The sequence below is a fragment of the Malus sylvestris genome, chromosome 6 (genome assembly GCF_916048215.2).
Source record: "Malus sylvestris chromosome 6, drMalSylv7.2, whole genome shotgun sequence".
NCBI lineage: Eukaryota > Viridiplantae > Streptophyta > Magnoliopsida > Rosales > Rosaceae > Malus > Malus sylvestris.
The window spans coordinates 27750213-27770249 of NC_062265.1; the positions used below are offsets into that span (position 1 = coordinate 27750213).

The 20037-nt window shown below is 38.8% G+C and overlaps 3 protein-coding genes and 1 pseudogene across 3 annotated transcripts; 3 read left to right on the top strand and 1 right to left on the bottom strand.

The window, feature by feature from the left end:
• Positions 1–370: 370 nt before the first annotated feature.
• Positions 371–3261, top strand: LOC126626085 (adenylate kinase 4). Its single transcript, XM_050295283.1, has 6 exons — positions 371–647; positions 1433–1578; positions 1687–1806; positions 1914–2081; positions 2353–2442; positions 2926–3261. Exons 1-6 carry the CDS (start codon positions 527–529, stop codon positions 3025–3027), a joined length of 747 nt encoding a protein of 248 aa, XP_050151240.1. The 5' UTR covers positions 371–526; the 3' UTR covers positions 3028–3261.
• Positions 3262–4098: 837 nt separating this feature from the next.
• On the bottom strand, positions 4099–8141 carry LOC126626084 (probable aspartyl aminopeptidase). Its single transcript, XM_050295282.1, has 11 exons — positions 7759–8141; positions 7474–7609; positions 7214–7292; positions 6885–7087; positions 6695–6764; positions 6379–6501; positions 6043–6198; positions 5188–5361; positions 4983–5057; positions 4765–4905; positions 4099–4678 (listed from the first exon to the last, which is right to left on the bottom strand). The coding sequence occupies exons 1-11, from the start codon at positions 7838–7840 to the stop codon at positions 4457–4459; spliced, it is 1461 nt and encodes a 486-aa protein (XP_050151239.1). The 5' UTR covers positions 7841–8141; the 3' UTR covers positions 4099–4456.
• A 1830-nt stretch (positions 8142–9971) lies between these two features.
• Positions 9972–12453, top strand: LOC126626791 (O-fucosyltransferase 37-like). The gene is made up of 6 exons (XM_050296186.1): positions 9972–10668; positions 10900–11068; positions 11200–11289; positions 11380–11663; positions 11742–12000; positions 12103–12453. The coding sequence occupies exons 1-6, from the start codon at positions 10007–10009 to the stop codon at positions 12331–12333; spliced, it is 1695 nt and encodes a 564-aa protein (XP_050152143.1). The 5' UTR covers positions 9972–10006; the 3' UTR covers positions 12334–12453.
• Positions 12454–13564: 1111 nt separating this feature from the next.
• LOC126625577 (RNA polymerase II C-terminal domain phosphatase-like 4) lies at positions 13565–17043 on the top strand (annotated as a pseudogene).
• Positions 17044–20037: the final 2994 nt, after the last annotated feature.

Below are 20037 nucleotides of genomic sequence, written 5' to 3' on the forward strand. Positions count from 1 at the left end.
GTAACGAATTACCCTCAATGATGGCGTTAAAAATATTATATTATGATGACTCATTATATAGTTAGTCAAATATCCATTCAAAATCTCTTATCATTATTTCGGTCTATTAGTATATCTCTATTTATAAATAGCGAGTCACCAAATTTCTGTCAATGATGGTGCTCAAAATATTATATTATGCCGACTCATTCTGTAGTTAGCCCAATGCCCATTTAGAATATATTTCATTATCAAAATCATAAAGAAAAAAAGAAAAAAAAAGGAAAAAAAAAAATTTCAAAGCAGATCCAAGGGACAGGGGTAAACAGGTAATTAACAGACCTGGTAGGTATAACTGGCCTAACGGCTGCTTGAGTTTGAAGCATTGGAGGATCCGAAGTCCGAACAAAGCACAAGCACCACCAACCCCACACCTTAAGGGCTTAAACACACAACACCCTCTCCTCTCTCTCTCTCTTCGCCCACCCTTACCGTTATTCTAGAGAGAGAAAACCCTAACCCTAAAACCAGAGAGAAACAGTCAGCCATGGCGGGCAGCTCCGCGGCAGCAGCGAACCTGGAAGATGTGCCCTCCGTCGATCTCATGACCGAGCTCCTCCGCCGCATGAAGTGCTCCACCAAGCCCGACAAGCGCGTCATTCTCATCGGTGACTCCCTATTCTCCATTAAAGCTCTTATTTTTGTTCCTCTGGTTCTCAATTTCGTGTCAAGTTTTGATTTTTAAGAACAACCCAGATCCGAGAATTTATGTGTGAACTATTGTTTCGAGTTGGGTTCTCGTTCCTGGCTGATTGATTGGTTAGTGAGAAAATGTAGGAAAATCCAATCAAAAGTTGAAACAGATAGAAAATAACTACGGTAGAAGATAATGTTGCTGAAATTTGCTTGAATTAGTTTAATTATGTCTTTCAGCTAATTCCCTTTACTAACCAATGGGGTTTCGGGATGCTTGAGAGTTTGATTCGGATTGTTTGTGGTGTTGTTTTTTTCTTAAGATGCAAACGGATATGGTGCTCAATTTTTTATTCATCTCTCTTTCTCTCTCTCTTGCTATTGTATTCTCTATTATGCAGCCAAATGCTGAGACATTCGTTCCCAAAGGATGTCACGTTGGCGAATTCTGGCATGCCGGCATGCCACCTGTTAATACATTGCATACTCATGTAGGTATCCCTGTGTGTGTCTGTCAATATGTATGTTCTAAATTGAGATTTTATCCCCACCTTCGCCTCCTCGAGAAGGAAGATAGGGAAAAGCTGTGAGTTTTGGATATGTCGTTGCTTCTTTCGGTTATGATGCATGAAGGGTCAATTTGGTTGAGGCTTAAAGAATGTTCTTCTCACAGTTTGCTAGCTAGATTTCCATGGAAGGAGTTCTTCTTTCTCTTCTTGGATGTTTTCGTGTGTGTAATCTTAAAATTTGTATGGTGCAGGCCCACCCGGATCAGGGAAAGGCACCCAATCACCCATAATTAAGGATGAGTATTGCTTATGCCACTTGGCTACTGGTGATATGTTGAGAGCCGCTGTTGCTGCTAAGACTCCTCTTGGGGTTAAGGCTAAAGAGGCTATGGACAAGGTAGAAACTTCTCCTTGTATGTTGGTTTGCCATAAGATTTTTTCTTTGAACTGTGTTCTTATATTACCCAATAAATTTCTGATATGGTATAATGTACCTATATTTCAGGGAGAGCTTGTTTCTGATGACTTGGTTGTTGGCATCATAGATGAAGCAATGAAGAAGCCTTCATGTCAGAAAGGTTTCATTCTTGATGGATTTCCAAGGACTGTGGTCCAAGCACAGAAGGTCTGCGTACTGTGGAATCTGATTATACATTGCAACTGATATATTTTCAAAATTATCGTGTTTGTGTTGCCTCGTGCTCTAAAAGTATTGTATTTTTTTTAATGCAGCTGGATGAGATGCTGAAAAAGCAGGGTGCTAAAATTGATAAGGTGCTCAACTTTGCAGTCGATGATGCAATCTTGGAAGAGAGGATTACTGGTCGCTGGATACACCCATCCAGTGGTAGATCCTACCACACAAAATTTGCACCACCCAAGACTCCTGGCGTTGATGATGTAAGGGGGCAGCATCTTTCTTTTTGGTCTTAGAAAAACATTGTTTGTGTATCTAAGAATCTTAAAAGAGAGAGGCAAGAATATTTGCTGTGAGAAGAAAAAAAGGCATTTTAATGTCGGATGTAATGAACAAGGAATTTAAATTTTAGTAGCTAAGCCTATAGTGTTATGTCAATCTGCTTGTATGTATACTCAGCATGAGCTTCAATTATACTCATTGGCGAATTTGTGCTGAATAGCATATGCTTCCCTTGCTTCTTATTTTGTTCAGGTAACTGGAGAACCTCTGATTCAGCGTAAGGATGATACTGCACCTGTGCTCAAATCGAGGCTGGAAGCATTTCACAAGCAAACTGAACCAGTATGGCTTCTTACATTTTCTTTGAAAATTTGGATGAGAAAATAATTAGTGAAGTATCCCTTGTTTCTAGAATTGTGAAAATTTATTAGCTAGTTTTCTCGTGCAAATGTGTTTTTGTTGTATTCATATTCAGGTGCCCCATTTGGGGAGGTGATGATTATGTTTGTGTTTTCTTTTTTAAGTATCTGTTTTTACTTGTATACTTTCTTGTAGAACCGTAGCGAGTTGTCTGTGATATTCTAAAAACCCAAGGCAGTATGTGCTTGAAATGTCTCAGGGTTGTGCAGAGAGATGTTAGCCATTGTTTCTGGGCTGATATCCTTTTGCGAATTGTCACATTATTTGCTCCGGTCCCCGTCTTTTTGTTTTTGTTTTAGTTGGATAGCTTTTCAACCTGCTTGTTTGTTACACCAATTCATGTTTCATATGCTTTCATTTCTCGTCATTATTGTCTGTAACGAGGCTCATTATTTGGATATGCAGGTTATTGGTTATTATTCCCAGAAAGGCATTGTTGCCAATCTTAAAGCGGAGAAGCCTCCCCAAGAGGTCACTTCTGAGGTTCATAAAGTGCTCTCTTCGTAGAACAGGGTCCCTTTGCCTTTAGCTTGGATATATTATCCAGCAGTCCTGGCTCTTTTTTTATTTATGTCCATTTACTTTCTGACATACGATTGAATATGCGATTGTCCGCACGTTGTCTGCCGACTCTGCCCATGTTCTGTTGAATTTCAAACTGATAGTACCGGCTGCTGTCTTAACTCTTGAGAGTTTAATGAAAGGAGTAACTTGTGAAATAAGAATTACGGATTTCAGTCAGTTTAATTTTGTTGATTACTTTCTTGGAGTTCTACTGAACAATACAGTGGTAGTGCGATGCTTTTCTCTCGTTACTTGTATTGCAAAGATTGCTGCTGAAATAGTTGTGCATAAACTAGTTGGAAGTTTGACGCTCATTTAAGTGAGGACTTACATGGCACGGATACACCACTACGGTAGTGTCGCACGACATGTAAGTCTTTGTTCACATGTTCTTATTTCATGGGCACAGGACGCTGCGTGATGGTGTATTTGAGCTATGAAAGTCGTTTACCGCTCCCATATGTTGCCCACATGAAACAAGGATTTGTTTCTTTGAGTCCCTGCTGGCATGATGGGACTTCTTAAAACGTCCTGTATGTTACTTATTAAAACATCGAAAACAAAATTGAAAGTGGATCTAAACTTCAAAAAATAAAAATATACTGTATGTTATTTCTTAAAACATAAATTATGAGTTTTCTAAAATCAAATCAATGGCCTAGATTTTATTTAAAGTGCGATCAAATCCTAGAACAGTCTACCAAATTTCAGAGGCCAAACACTTCTTCAAAGGCAAGCTAAGGATGATAAAAGTGATATATAGATGTATCATATATTATAAATACATTATATAATTATCTATTATTTTTTGGTACTGTATGATAATACCATGATAATGGTATCACATACCAATACCGTACCATAAAATTTCGATTCAATACCATACTGTGCCAATACTGATTGGCACAAAATCATATAGTTGGCAATTCAGTTGACATGGTAGTTCGGCAAAAAAAATCCACCCCAATATGGGAGAGGGTTTCTTGCACTGGGTACGCTACTGTAGCGGTAGTATAATTGAAACGTGGAAAAGTTAAAACACATAACATCATGTCATCGTTTTGGATTTGGTACATGCCCGCTATAACGTACCCGAACAATTAACTGAACGACGTAACAGCATCAATTTTGAGGAAATTGCTAAATAAAATGAAACAGGAATGCAGGAACACAAAACTAAAGAAATTGGGGCTCCTCCAGAATCCAAAACGCGAAGAACCCCTGGTGGTGCTTGTTCAATTACTACGTTTGAATCCGTCTTTAGAGCAAAGACGTCACAAGAGCAACTAGCAGACTCCTTTTCGCATGAACTTCCGAAAGCAACCCCTCTCGTATGAGCTTCTGAAGAAGATGAGAATACAGGACTGTAGACCTACGCATCCACTTTAATCTTGGAATCCAGACGAGTGAACTCCTGGAAAAAGGCTTTGAAATGCTCGTAGGAATGCTTCACATCATCAACAGCACACATTTCTCGTATGCTGTGCATTGACAGCTGCGGCGCACCTACATCAACTGTTCGTATTCCCACTCCACTTGCAAGAATGGGACCGATGGTTGAACCGCATGCCATGTCATTACGAACCACAAAGTCCTGCATTTATCTCTTGCCAAAGTTTGACGTTAACAGAGTGCTATTTAGTTTTCTCAACCAGAATACCAAAGTAGGGAGTGGCTGACCTGGACAGGAAGGCTATGATTCCTTGCTATCTCCCTGAATATTAATGCAGTGACAGCATTGGTTGCATAGCGTTGATTTGCATTGTGTTTGATCACAAGTCCGCCATGCAACTTGGGCTGGTGATTCTGTTCATGTTTGTCCTGAGAAAAGATGCGTCTGTAAGTATGGAGCCAAATTAACAGCACTGGAAAAATTATTACTTATCAAACAAACATACCATATAATTAGGATGCAAAGCATGTGCCATGTCAGCAGATACAAGAAAGCTCCTCTGAATAGCTTTCTCGAGCAGCTGGAAAAAGGGGGAAAAAATCAATGCAGTGTATAACAACAAGCTTTGCCAGATGAAAACAGAGTTACTGATGTGTTTGTTAACAGGGTAGGGTGGCTGTACAAGTAAAAGGACATCGAAGATTCACTACCTTAGAATCTGTGGTGAAGGAGTGTGTAATTCGTGAAAGAGTATTTAACATGGCTGGAGAACCAGCCCCTTGGGCGGAATTAGATCCAACCTCCTCATGATCAAACAAAGCCACCATTCTAACGCCGGACTCATCTTCAAGGTTGCTATCAGAAGATGTTGCGTCTATCAATGCCTGGGAGTAAACAATTAAGCAAGAAATAAGAAGCAGCTGCTCCAAGTTGAAACCACAATTTAGAACCACAATAAGTGGATAAGAAATCCACCAACAAGAAAACTAGCTAAGACCTTTCAAGTAGGACTACTTTACTAGTAACTAAGCTGAACCAAATTCAATTTACGGCTGCTAACACATCCATCACTATATAAGAAAGAGAATAATCCCTGAACTCATTCGAAATTGATGCCCAGAGGGCTGTCCAGTATCTAACTCTACCCTATAGTTTCTCTACTTCCACTCCCTTATAATCCTCAAAAATTCTTCTATTACGCTACAACCAAATGTTCCAAAAACTGCCAACACCAAACAGCCCCACAAAGCTTTAGCTTTCTTCCCCTTTCCTAAAGCCTCCAACTTGGTGCTTAGAAGCTCAAAACATCCCTTTGGAATAACCCAACTTGATCTAACTTCCTTGAACAATTCCACCACAGCTGTATCAAGTAAGAACAATGGACAAAAACATGATTAACACTCTCCTCCTCCGATTTACATAAACTGCACCACTGAGGAGAATATACCGTCTCAAAGTAATATGGGTAATAAACAGTAGGGAACACAGTATGAGCCTACAATTAAAACCGTGAGAGAGGGAAAAACCCAAAACAAAAACTCAAAAAAAAAAAAAAATTCTCTTACCTTTAGAGAACAAAACGACATGCAAAGATTATCAAGCCTTCCTGAGAAAACAAATTCTTTTGCTGCACCGGCTACTATGCTTGGTTGAGTATCACACGCTTGCAATTCAAAATCAGAGATACGTTCCGGTTCACATCCAAGCTGATCTGCAAGTAGCTGGAAGAAAGGAAGAGAAAATTAATATAATTACCATAAGAGGATACCTAGAGTTGAAACCATCTAAAGAGTATAGTTGCTTTATTATCCCATTAATTTGTTCATGTAATTTGAAATCAAGCAAAAATTCAATCGATCCTCCAATGTCGAAAAGAAAGCCTAGATTTCAGAATTACTAACCTGTAATAGAAGTGAATGATGCTTCAAGGCATTTGAGGTTGTTTTCTCATTAGATTTCTTTCCAGAAGTCTGAATATCATTATCAGCCTCACCATCTTCAGCAACCACTTTATTGAGCTCTGCCTACAAAATTAGTTTGTTTGGGTAAAAGAAAGCAACAATGAATCGAAAAGGAAGAAAAATTTATGCTAATCTATGATAAATTATGCAAGAAAAATCATTAGTTACTCCACTTTCAAAAACTAAATACCATCCTCGTTAGGTCTAATGGGCATGGGTATAACAGTGTTTAAGATGTATGTAATTCCAAGACTACCTTGACTGCCGTTGCCAAGACAGGAAGAAGATGCGTCTGGGCATTCACCTTGAATGCATCTCTAACATCCCTGCCAAAAGACAATGAAAATATACATTTAGCGAAAATGAGAAAGCGGAACTAATCAAGCCAAGGAAATAGAATTGTCAATGCATATTTCAGTAGCAGTCATAAATCGTAGTGTAATTACCTGTCTAAGTGAATTGCCAAAGTAGGGATCCGCATTATGGGCTCCTCAATTCTAACAAGTTTATGCGAATACGAAACAGAGCCATCCTTTTCTTCTCTTACTATCACCCTTCCAGCAATTGTCAAGTCACGGTCGAACCATGTATGCCACAAGCCACCGCCATATGTTTGGACACCCACTTCCAAGTACCCGCCTTTAGCTACCTGCACAACCCGCCCATATTCCCAAACCGTTCAAAATTTTCCACACCGTATCCATTTGTTAAATGTTATCATATCATCTCGTTTTCGTAACAATCAAATTCAAATTCAAATAAATCAAGAGAATACCTTGGAAACCGGTTTCAATTTGAGACAAGGACTATCAGTATGAGCACCAACTATATGAAATCCGTTTCCAGCAACATACCTACACACAAACACACCGCATACAAACTTTAGCTTTCCAAACAACTAAACACCGAAAAGATTAAAACTTTTAACTCCATCACTTTCCCTACGAATTTTTCGACATTAAAAGGAGATTATTCCGATAAAAACAAGCAAGGAAACTCGTCCAAAATACAAAACAATGGAGAAACTAATCGTACTTTTTACCGATTGCGAAAGCAACAATGGTGGAGTAATTCCTGGTGAAGAAATACTTTTTACCAGCCTCCAATTTCCAATCCTCCCTCTCCAAAACTTGCTCGTAGCCCGCGCTTCGCAGCCGCTTCTTCGCCTCGTCTGCAGGAGAAATCGAAGCAGATAGCAAAGCTCAGAAAATCGAAAAAAAACAAAACAAAAACCCACATTTCAAAATTCAAATTCAACAAAGTAACAAAAGAACGAACTCTGGATTGAAATTTAATAAAAAGGGGATCTGGGTTTTTTACCGACGGCGTGGAAGGCGGTGGGGGCGGCGTTTAGGAAGCCGATGAGATCAGAGACGACGGAGTTCGGTTCTTGCTTTGCCATCTCCGCTGTGCTGGGCTGAGCTGACTCAGTGACCCCCGCTCTCTGTGTGTCCTTGTGATAAAGTTGTTCTTTTTCTGCGGGATTTCCTTTGAGCTTTTGGGACTTTGTAATTCAATGGGCCTCTTGACTTTGCGTGCGAATTTAATCTAGCTCGATCCCGGCAGCCAGAATCCGTTTTGGGCCGTACGTGCCCGTACCCAAATTGACCCACCCAAAGTTGTGCCGTGAGCCTTGCTATAGTTGCTCGGGCGCGCGAAAGTGACCGTTAGACGTTGATAAGTTGTGAGACTTTTTTTTCTCTGACAGCCATTGATGCATGCGAATGAGTGGCAATCGTTTGTAATTTTAGAAGACTTATGAGTATTTGAGTAATGATCACCGACAAATAATTATTTACGCGTGTGAGTGATTGTCAACAACACGTGTTAAGAGTAGTTTGCAACTTCTTTTTGTCATAAGTTCTTGTGTAATACTTGGGACCAATTTGACAATGAAACCATGCCAAATTGCCAATGACATATCTTATAGTTAGAAAGAAGGAAACTTTGGGTGTCGATGATAATGGAATGAGTGACATGTGATACAAATGAAGAATCATATAAAGCAACACAAGTATTTCGTAATACATAGAGAATAAAGCTTGGCTACTGACCAATTAGCATTAGTTCTCTGCTAAAAAGTTAATGTGGCTGCTCTTTGGTTTGACGCATATCCAATTGGCTTTTCAAGCTGAATCATTCTTTAAAAAAAAAAAAAAAAAAAAACTGGACAGAGCTGCTACGTTGGCTTTTAGCATGAACTACTACTAATTGTTCAGCAGCCAAGCTTTGTTCATATATATATATATATATATAGAGAGAGAGAGAGAGAGAGAGAGAGAGAGAGAGAGAGAGAGAGAGAGAGAGAGAGAGAAATAGGACTTAGGTGAGAATTTGTGAAACCAATATATGGTGTAGAATATTGCCCTTTAAAGTTAATACACTACTCTTTACTCTAAAATTCTGCTAAAATAGTAAAGAGTTTGTAGCTCAAGTGGTTGAAAGCATTTGTTCCTACATTCGAGAATTTGTATTCAAATTCCCTACCACAACATTACCTGTACGAGTAAATAAAAAAAAAAAAGACTGAAATTGAGTCGCCATTTGGTTCTATTTTCTATAAGATAGTGTTATTCATCCACCCAGTTTAACTTCCTGCACACCTTTATTAATTTTTAGTCATTGATCTTCTTTAATTTATTCGATCAAATAGTTGAAAATTGAAAGAAGCGTGTGAAAAGTAAAAATGGGTGTGTGTGGATCTACGAGTAATGCTAAAGAGACTAATTTGTTGACTAATTTTATAAACTAAATGACATGGAAACTGGTGATTGGATTATTATTTAATCATTGATAAACGTGATCATTTTTTATTGGTGACACCTCATTTGATTTGCTAATTTAGTCTACAAATTTAGTCTTCCTAGTATTTGGATTATTATTTATCATTGATAGACGTGCTCATTTTCTATTGGTGACACCTCATTTGGTTTGTTAATTTAATCTACAAATTTAGTCTTTCTAGTATTACTCGTGGATCTACCCTTACTTATATGTTGTCTTTCTAGTCACTCATTCTATTTCGTAAAAACCATCTTTGTCTTTTTCTTTCTCCTTTTCTTTTTAATTTTCTCACTTGCTAATCCAAGCATAAAATTAAAATGCATTTAAATCATCTCATGTTAACATCTCTCCAAAAGTCGAATACATAATTTGTAGTTAATCACACTCAGCAGGTATGGTTAACTAGCAGCCAAATTACAGTTTTATTTTGCTAACAACCCAAATCTAAGCAAAACTGCTATTACAAGAAGCACTTTTGAGCTAACATGCTTTTTATTTTCCCGGGAAAACCAAACGGAATAACGTGTGTTGCACATTTACCAGCAAACCCTCACCCGGGTTCATTTTTAATAAGCTAATTTTGCAACAAACTAAGGACAAATCGGACATTACAGAAAAATCAAGAACAGAAGCCTTGCACCGCAAGCTTCTCTTTTATTTCTTTCATTTCTTCTCTTACAATCTTTCAAACTCCTCGCTCTTCCCTCCCCCCCCCCCCCCCCTCTCTCTCTCTCTCTCTCTCTCTCTCTCTCTAAAAACCCAAAACCACCGCTTTGTAACTTCCATGGCGAAAGCAAGAAACTTGAAGACATCCGCATTCACCACAAACCCACAGCCGCTGACGCCATTCTTCCACCTACTTCCAGTCACTCCGCTCACCGCCCTCCTCTTCTCCCCGAAAACTCACCGCCTTCGAAACCCGAAGTTCTTCAGCAGCAGCAGCAACAAGCACCCTTTAGCCCTCCCAATCTTCTACCTCTCCCTCCTATTTTCCATCACTTTCTTGGGAATTTCCTTTCTTACCCTCGTCCCCTCATTCCCTCCACTCCTCCCCTGTTCCCATTTCTCCTCTCCAACTTCTTCTCCCGCTTCTCCGGTTCCCGCCACCAATGGAGAGGAAGATGATGATCGGCCTAGACTGTCGGCCAGTGCAATGGTGCCGCTGCCGGCTCACGGGGTTTTCGGGAACCTTTCGGAGGCGGAGAGGGAGTTCTGGCAGCAGCCCAACGGCGAAAATTACCGTCCTTGCTTGGATTTCAGCCTCGGGTATCGGAGACTCTCTCCCGGGATTTCAGAGGAGAAGAGGAGGTTCTTGGTAGTGGTGGCGTCAGGAGGGTTGAACCAGCAGAGGAATCAGATTGTTGATGCTGTCGTCATTGCAAGAATTCTTAAAGCTGCATTGGTTGTTCCAGTATTGCAGATCAATCTGATTTGGGGAGACGAAAGGTTTGCCATTTGTGTTTTTTGATCATGTTTTGGTGTTGTTTTGGCCCTTTTTAATAAGTTTGATGAAGTAAAAACATGAATTTTTAGATTTTGGTACCAAAATAGAACATTGGTTTTGTTCGATTTTTCGTGTTCGCAAGAAAGTCTTTGTTTTTGCATCAAAGAAGCATGAAGTAAATGGCTTTGGCATCAATGCTTCGTACTGATCGGTTTGTTTTGTTGAAATTGCAGTGAGTTCTCGGACATTTTCGATGTGGCACATTTCAAAAGGACTTTACAAGCTGATGTACGAATAGTATCGTCTCTTCCCTCCACACATTTGATGTCAAGGCAGAATATCGAAAGCAAGATTCCACACGACGTTACTCCGCAGTGGATCCATAGCAGATTCTATAATCAAGTAAGGAATCCTTGTCGCATAATTTTAGTTTGCAAGTATGCAATCTCGTTTTCCAGTTTTCGGGTTGAGAAACGAATTGAACTAAGAAAGAAAATAATTTTCCTCAAATTTTGTTATGGATGTTAATGCAGCTGAAGAGAGAAGGCCTTCTTGTGTTAAAAGGGTTGGATTCTAAGCTCTCCAAGAATCTTCCCCCCGACCTGCAGAAGCTTCGGTGTAAGGTACATTACGAAATTAATCACCGCCATCAGATATTTCTACACAAGGTATGTTCATGTTTTCATTGCACCCATTTTGTGTTTATATGTCAGGTAGCTTTTCATGCATTAAGATTTGCAGCACCAATTCGAGAACTTGGAAATCGACTGACAAAGAGAATGTGGATTGAGGGTCCTTACATTGCACTCCATCTCCGGCTAGAGAAGGATGTGTGGGTCAGAACTGGATGTCTCACTGGTTTAGGCCCTGAATATGATGACGTGATCACCAAGGTTCGGGAATCTCAACCCGAATACCTCACTGGACGGTTGAACATGAGCTACACGCAGCGGAAACTAGCTGGACTTTGCCCCCTAAATGCTTTAGAAATAGCAAGGTGCATATAGGAGTAGAAATTCAGAGTTGTTATTTCCTAGTTTGTTTGGACCATGGTTGAAGTTGGATGTTAATGCAGGTTTTTGAAAGCTCTAGGCGCACCAAGAGGTGCACGGATATACAGTGCAGGAGGCAAGGCATTTGGGGGAAACAGGGCTCTGCAGCCACTCGTGGAAGAGTTCCCGAATTTGGTTACAAAGGAGATGTTGGCACGAGATGGAGAACTCTCTCCATACATGAACAAGGCTTCAGCTCTGGCTGCCATTGACTACATTGTCTCTCTGAGCAGTGATGTCTTTGTGCCATCACACGGTGGAAACATGGGCCGAGCAATGCAGGTAAGAACCCGAAAACGGTTTTTCATTCTGATAATTCTGTGTGAAATTAACCTTAAATCAGTACCTTTGATCAAATGATACTTTGTATATTTGACATGACAGGGTCACCGTGCCTACGCGGAACACAGAAAGTTTATAAAGCCAAACAAGCGAGCAATGCTGCCTCTGTTTGAAGACAACTCCATCGGTGATGCAGAGTTCGGAAGTATCATGAGAGAGTTGCATAGAAAGTCTCAGGGGCAGCCTGAACCAAGGGGTTACAGAAGAAACCGAGATGTGATTGCATATCCTGTGCCTGAGTGCATGTGTAAGCGTAGTACAGGCATTTTCTAGTGCCACTTCAGAAACATTTTGTGTATTTTGTTGCATGAGTTCTTCTGTTCATTGTAGCGCTAGGATTTGACCGCACATTCAAACAAGAATTTACAGGCATACGAAATAGAGTTAAAAGAACCATTACGGCTGCAGATTTTCGTCGGAAAATTTGTAAACTAAGCTCTTTTTAGTATGAATTTTCAGGACTAATCAAAGTACACACCAGATAGAATTGTAGGATTACAATTTAATTAGGCCAAATTGAAATATATAGTCGTCTGGATATAAGGTATGTTGAAAATGTACATGATTTTAGGAAAGAAATTGTCAGTTGTTAGCTGGTAACTCAGTATTTGACCTCTTCTGTTGGGGACGGGAAATTAAACATGTGACCTCGAGTGTAAGAATTGGCCAGAACAGAAGAGTTCAAATACTGGTTACCAATGTTGCTAAATATCCGTTAATCCTTATTGTAGGCATGGACAAAGAAACTTGGTTAAAAATGTTCATGAGGCCATCTCCAATAGACAAGGCTAAAGGTCTAAAATTAAAAAAATGGCCTGATTTTGCTCAAAAAATAAAAAATAAAAATAAAGGCTGATTTGCCCAAAAACTCATCTCCAACACTGAATAGTCTATAATTCTATGAAGCCCACCATATTATTATTTGGCCAAAAGGGCATCAAGCTGGCCAAATGTAGCCCTTTTTTTGCGGGTCAGCTCATCAGTTACAATAATTGATTTCAAATTCAATAGCTAAATTAATTTGAAAACATCAAACGGTAGTTTAACTAAATTACCAACAAAGTATAAACTTAAAACTAATAAGTTATTTAGGGGGCTATGTTTAGTTCTTTTAGTTGGAGATGGTATATAAGTATGGCCTGACATTGTTCATTTAAAAATAATTTCTTGTAGAAAACTTAGTACTATGATTTAGTGCGGTCTAGTTGTATTCCTCTTCAAGTGAGAGGTTTTATGTTTGATTTTTACAAAAAATGAATTTGAATCATATGTTGTGAGGCTTCTGTAAATATTTTTTTTTTTATAGGATTATGTTTAGTTATTTATGTTTTAGATAGCCTGATAGAGGGTTAGATTCCAGAGAGAGAGAGAGAAATAGATCGACATAGGATTACCCTACCACCTACTGAAAGCAAGGGTATTTTTGACCAATACGGTTGATTTGTGCTGACTGCAGACTCAGTCCAAATCCAACGGTTTAAATATAACAAGAAAATTGAAAAAGATGGAGAAGCGGGGGAACCAAACCCTCTGCCCTACCACCATGGCCCATCAAACAGTTTAGCAAACCATAAACCCTAAATCATAAATCTACCACCATCAGCGCATCCAACAGTTTCGCAACCCTAAACCTTGTTGTGAGTTAATTTTGGAAATAACAATACAATTAAGGTAGTATATAAACCCTAAACCTTGTTGACCTTGTTGTGAGTTACTTTTTGGAAATTACAATACAATTAAGGTAGTATATAAACCCTAAACCTTGTTGAGAGTTAATTTTGGAAATTAAAATATAATTAAGGTAGTATATCCCTTATATTAAAAAACATAATTAAGGTGTATTAGATTTACTAGAAAAACTGCAGAGTTAATGTTTGTTGGTAATTATCATTAAGGTATTTCTCTAGTAAGAGTAAGACTCTTGTCTGCAGATTATACGCAAGAAACAGAAGAAGAACTATCAAAAACCAGTTTTCCAGAAATCGATCTTTATACTCTTCCCCACTATTCTTCCTGCCGTCGGTACCCAATAAACCTCACAAAAGGTGCGATTTTATTGCCCTGATTCTTGGTGTGTATTTGCCAACAATTAACTATATATTGATCACTGATCGGCTGCGACAGTCTATAAAACTGTTTAAATTGCTGATTCCTACTTGTAGAAACCTTGATATTTTCGGTTTAGTGATTTTTCGTACTTTATGTGTATATTATGTTGCATTCATATCTTTTCACCCTTATCAATCCACCTTGAGATTAGCATATGTCAAATTCTTTCTTGTGCATGAATAATTTAGACGAGTCTTGCCAATTTGCCACAACACTCTTCTAGTTCTTCCTGCAAGTCCTCGCTGGATGAAGAATTTGACGATGATAGTGAAGTCGACAGTGATAGAAGGTACAGAAATTCTTTTCTTTTTCTTTTATTGTTAATGTAGCATGAGTTCTATTAGATTCACAGTTCCTGTAACTGGAACAAAGTTTCTTTGATGTTCCACTTTTCTTAGATATAACTTGTGATAGTTAATTTGCAGTAGAAAGCGGTGTAAGGAGGAGGATCTCGGAAGCATAGAGGAAACTCAAGGGTCAGGCGCACAAGTACTTGTAGAAGAAAACTCAAGTAACTAACTAATTTTGACTAAGTTGGGATAGTGTTTTGGTTCGTTTTATGAGCTATGCCCTTCCAATTCCTTGCACTGCAAGAAAGTGTTTCGTAGTGTGGGTGATATTTTGTGATCATAAGAAAGATTAGTTAGTCGCGAGACCTCATTTTTAACATTACTAAGGAGTTGATACTTTAAAGGTAAAGGTCGTACCCAGTGCACATAACATTACTAAGGAGTTGATACTTTAAAGGTAAAGGTCGTACCCAGTGCACAAGGCTCCCGCTTTACGCAGGGGTCTAATTGGGAAAAAAGTTTCCTTTTGAATGCGCAAGATGTTGACTTCACTTTGTTACTATGTGCAGAATCATCAGGAAAGAAGGATGTTTGTGCTCATCCTGGTTCATTCCTGGTTCATTCGAACATATGTGTATAGTTTGTGGGAAGCCGGTGAATGACAAGTTTGGTGTGGTATTTGGGTATATACACAAGGTAATTAAAATGTAATTCATAAATAAAGATTTTTTAATGTCTTTGCTTAATTCCTGCCAGTTTTGGCTTGTGATTGATGAATTACCAATCCCTGACGGGAAAGATAATCTACCTGAAAAGACTCTTAACAGTTTCATATACCCATTTTCTAGTTATGTTATGTATATATGGATGACTCACCAATCTATTTTTTTAACTGCTGAGCTTTATGTTTTAAAGAATTGTACGGCACAACTTAAGTAGCTAGTTTATGATGTATTTGCTTTTGCATACTTTCTTGCTTTGTTGTCGTTTTTCTTCGGTTGTATGTTTTTTGTATGCATTTTGTGAGGTAATCTAGATACATACCCCTGACTACATGCATCTTTCTTTCTAATTAATGAACTTCACTCTTATTGTGTTACTATCGTGTTTTATTTGTAACGGAGTTGATGTCTTTTTAACAAATTCTATAGCTTAAAGTTACAGCCCACATGCCGGGAAAAAAATTCCTGGATATATGGATCAATGACTACTCAATCTATTTCCATATTCTTATACGTATGTTGATGTAAATTGGAATTAATATGGTGCTGAAATGCTTGCTTCTGCAGGGATTAAGGCTTCACAATGATGAAGTTGATCGGTTACGCAAAATAGACCTCAAGAGGGCGTTGCGACACAAGAAGCTTTACTTGGTACTTGATTTAGATCACACACTGCTAAATTCCAGCAAACTGGATCGTATGACAGCAGAAGAAGAATACTTAAAGAGCCAAACAGCTGATTCCTTGCAAGGTGTATAAGGTTGACTAGATTTACTTAATTTTATAACTTAGTCTTTTTTCGCTGAATTTACTCATTTTGGTTGCAATATGATACTTGTAGATGTTTCCAAAGGTAGCCTATTCAAAGTGGACATTGTGGATAGGATGATCAAGTTGAGGCCTTTTGTTAGGACATTTTTAAAGGAGGCCAGTGAAATGTTTGAGATGTACATATATACAATGGGTACACGAGTCTATGCACTCGAAATGGCGAAGCTGCTTGATCCCAGGAAAGAGTACTTCAGTGATAGAGTGATATCATGTGAGGATGCCATCAAAAGACATAAAAAAGGTCTAGATATTGTGCTTGGACAAGAGAATGCTGTTTTGATCCTTGATGATAAAGAAGATGTAGGTACTTGATTCCTTGATGTACTGCAAATTAGAAGTGCTCTGTTTATAGATAACTCGCCATCAGTAATCTGTTGTTTATCTTTTTTAAACTAGGGTTATATCAATGTTGCTAAATATCCAATATTGTAGGCATGGACAAAGCACAACAGCAATCTAATATTGATCGAAAAATAACATTTCTTTAGATCGAGTAGTGACAAAGGTGGGTTCAAATGTAAGTCCCTTTCTGAGTTGAAGAGTGATGAAAGTGAGACTGAAGGAGCTCTTGCGGCTGTTCTTGATGTTCTGAAACAAATCCATACTACGTTCTTTCATGTAAGTTCCACCACTTCCAGATCTGTGGTGATAAATTATTTTGATTTTGTTGTGTGCTAATGTGTTCTTGTGAACTGTCTGGTAGGAATTGGAGGACAATCAGAGAGATGTAAGGAAGGTAAAGTATTTTTTTTCAGGACAACTAATATCACCGTTTGATATCTACAAGGGTTATTAATATGTGTTCTTATCAATCGATATTATTCTTGTAGGTGTGGAAAACTCTGAAGGAGGAACCATTGAAGGGGTGTAAACGAGTTTTCGGCTATGTCTTTCCCTCAAAGTTCCAGGCAGATGCTGGAAGCCTGGAACAGGCAAGTTCTGATTCCATCCACAGTGCAGTGAAGCTGAAAACTATATGTTGTGGGTGTTGTGCTAGGATAGCACCAAAACCTTATGTAACCAACTCTTGATAACCCACAGAAAATATATCAAATGATATGCAAGAACAAAATATTAAAGACACCAAGATTTTAACGAGGTTCCTCAACAATCAGTGTAACTAGAGTACGTCCTCGGAGCAGTAGGAGCTCACCCAATAATCCACTATCAACCAAATGGAGTTTACAAAGTGTTGGCAATCTCACAACCCAAATATCCCAATACACCCAATAGCTCTCACACACCAAAGAAACAAATAGAGGAAGAAAGATAATGAATAATTTCTTCTCTATACATATAGCTCAAAGCTATTACAACAACAACTACTTAGGTAGATGATTACTAACCAATAAAGCAGCAGCTTCTTCTTTCTTTTTGGGCTCTCTGCAACTCTCCTTGCTCTCGGTAGCTCTAACTTCTCTCTTCAGAAAAAATGAGCCCTCTTTTCTTCTCCTTCTTTCTTCTACCCGAAAACCAAATAATTATGGCTTTAAAAAAGCCACAAAACAGGCCACAAAACAAGGAAACATAATCATGTTGTCCTTTCTCTTTTTTAATTTGTTTTGTTGTCCACTTTTTTTCTTTATAATTTTTTATAGCCAAAAGTTGGCCACTTGGCCACATACTCCAACAATCTCCACCTTGGCCAAGTTCCGAAATCACCATGATAAGCTAACCAACACAAAAACACTCCCAAACACTACCAAGAGAACAACTCATGCAGAGCCAAATGCTCCAAAACTCCTACTGCTCAACGCCTTCATTATATAGGCAAAATGTGAGCCAAGTTCAAGCAATGAACAAACTTGGCTGCACCAACAACCTTAGTCAACATATCAGTGGGGTTGTCTTTAGTTGGAATCTTCTGGAGAATGATTTCCCCTTCACCAACAATTTCACGAACAAAGTGATAACGCACATCTATGTGCTTGGTCCTCGCATGATGAACCTGATACTTAGCCAAATAAATAGCACTTTGACTATCACAATGTACCTCCACCTGCTTCTGATCAACTCCCAAATCTCTAATCAGCCCATGTATCCAAATAGCCTCCTTTATAGCTTCAGCAACTGCCATATATTCAGCCTCTGTAGTAGACAAGGCAACAGACGACTGCAAAATGGACCTCCAACAAACTGGTCCTTTAGCCATAGTAAACACATAGCCTGTAGTAGACTTTCTTCCATCTAGATCACCTGCATAATCTGAATCAACATAACCAACTGCAAAATGACCAATACCAGAGTCATCTCTCTCAAAGCATAAACCAACATCTCGAGTACCATGGAGATACCTCAATATCCACTTAGCTGCTTGCCAATGCTCTTTACCTGGATTATGCATATATCGACTCACCATGCCAATTGCATGAGCAATATCCGGTCTAGAGCATACCATTGCATACATCAAACTACCAACCAAATTTGCATATGGTATATTTTTCATTTGCAGCTTCTCTTTATCAGTTTTAGGACACTGTAGAGAACTCAATTTAAAATGAGGAGCCAAAGGAGTACTAACCGGTTTGGTTGAATCATGAACTCCAAACTTCCGAATCAACTTCTCAAGGTATTGTCTTTGATTCAAACTAACCAAACCCTTTGCTCTATCTCTAGTGATCTCCATGCCAAGGATCTTCTTTGCTTCACCAAGATCTTTCATCTCAAACTCATTCTTCATTTGCTTCTTCAATTTTTCAATCTCTTCAACATTCTTTGAGGCAATCAACATATCATCAACATATATCAACAAATAAATGAAAGATCCATCTTGCAACTTCTTGAAGTACACACAATGATCATATTGACTTCTAGAATAATTTTGGCCTCTCATAAATTTATCAAACCTCAAATACCATTGCCTTGGAGATTGCTTCAAGCCATAAAGTGATTTCTTCAATTTGCAAAACAAATTCTCCTTCCCTTTTACTATATACCCATCCGGTTGACACATATAAATCTCTTCATTCAAATCACCATGTAGGAAAGCCGTCTTCACATCAAGTTGCACAAGCTCAAGATCATATTGTGTAACAAGAGCTAACATAATGCGAATTGAGGAGTGCTTCACAACCGGAGAAAAGATTTCATTGTAGTCAATGCCCTCCTTTTGTGCATACCCTTTAGCAACTAATCTTGCTTTGAATCTCACATTGATTTTCTCATCAGCATCTTCCTTCTTGGCATACACCCATTTGCAACCGATAGCTTTCTTGCCCTTAGGCAATTTAGCTAACTCCCAAGTCTTGTTCTTCAAGAGAGAATTCATCTCATCACCCATGGCATTGCACCACCTCTCATTCTCCTCACTCTCAATGGCTTCCTCGAAATTAGATGGAATATCATCAATGATAATAGGAAGAGTAAAAGCAACATAGTCACTATACCGAGCTGGCTTGGTAATTTGTCTATTTCCTCTGTTCTTGGCAATAGACTCTTGAGGTGAAACTTGCTCTTCAACTTGAATAGAATCTTCAAGTTCAACTTCTTCAACATCCTCATGGTCTCCAACTTCTTCACTTGTAGTGGCTTCGACATCAGGGGAAATAAGATTTGAAGTACCAGAGGTAACTTTCTCAAGCTCCACCTGTTGGACATCTTTCACATTCTTCTCAGAGTCTTTGAACATACTTTCTTCATCAAATGTCACATCTCTACTGATTACAAGTTTCTTCATCTCTGGGCACCACAACCTGTAACCTTTGACACCACTACTAAAACCAAGAAAGATAGCCCTTTTGGCTCTAGGATCAAGTTTATTTTCAGTCACATGAAAATAAGCAGGTGAACCAAAAATACGGATATAGTCATAATCAGAAGAAGGTTTTCCAGTCCATACCTCCATTGGTGTCTTACCCTGAACAGCAGCTGAGGGTAACCGGTTGATGATGTGACATGCATAATAAACTGCCTCTGCCCAAAATGACTTGCTTAAACCCGACTGAGACAACATACATCTAACCTTTTCAAGCAAGGTTCGATTCAATCTTTCTGCAACTCCATTTGTTGTGGAGTTCCTCGAACAC

Excerpts from the sequence above, each read along its gene's own strand:
- LOC126626791 (XM_050296186.1), top strand. The coding sequence starts at position 10,007 with ATGGCGAAAGCAAGAAACTTGAAGACATCCGCATTCACCACAAACCCA. Across the intron at positions 10,669-10,899 it reads CTGATTTGGGGAGACGAAAG|TGAGTTCTCGGACATTTTCG; the intron begins GTTTGCCATTTG and ends TTGAAATTGCAG. Across the intron at positions 11,290-11,379 it reads TGCAGAAGCTTCGGTGTAAG|GTAGCTTTTCATGCATTAAG; the intron begins GTACATTACGAA and ends TTTATATGTCAG.
- LOC126626084 (XM_050295282.1), bottom strand. The coding sequence starts at position 7,840 with ATGGCAAAGCAAGAACCGAACTCCGTCGTCTCTGATCTCATCGGCTTC. Across the intron at positions 7,610-7,758 it reads CACCGCCTTCCACGCCGTCG|ACGAGGCGAAGAAGCGGCTG; the intron begins GTAAAAAACCCA and ends TTTCTCCTGCAG. Across the intron at positions 7,088-7,213 it reads AATTGAAACCGGTTTCCAAG|GTAGCTAAAGGCGGGTACTT; the intron begins GTATTCTCTTGA and ends CGGGTTGTGCAG.
- LOC126626085 (XM_050295283.1), top strand. The coding sequence starts at position 527 with ATGGCGGGCAGCTCCGCGGCAGCAGCGAACCTGGAAGATGTGCCCTCC. Across the intron at positions 1,807-1,913 it reads CTGTGGTCCAAGCACAGAAG|CTGGATGAGATGCTGAAAAA; the intron begins GTCTGCGTACTG and ends TTTTTAATGCAG. Across the intron at positions 2,082-2,352 it reads AGACTCCTGGCGTTGATGAT|GTAACTGGAGAACCTCTGAT; the intron begins GTAAGGGGGCAG and ends TATTTTGTTCAG.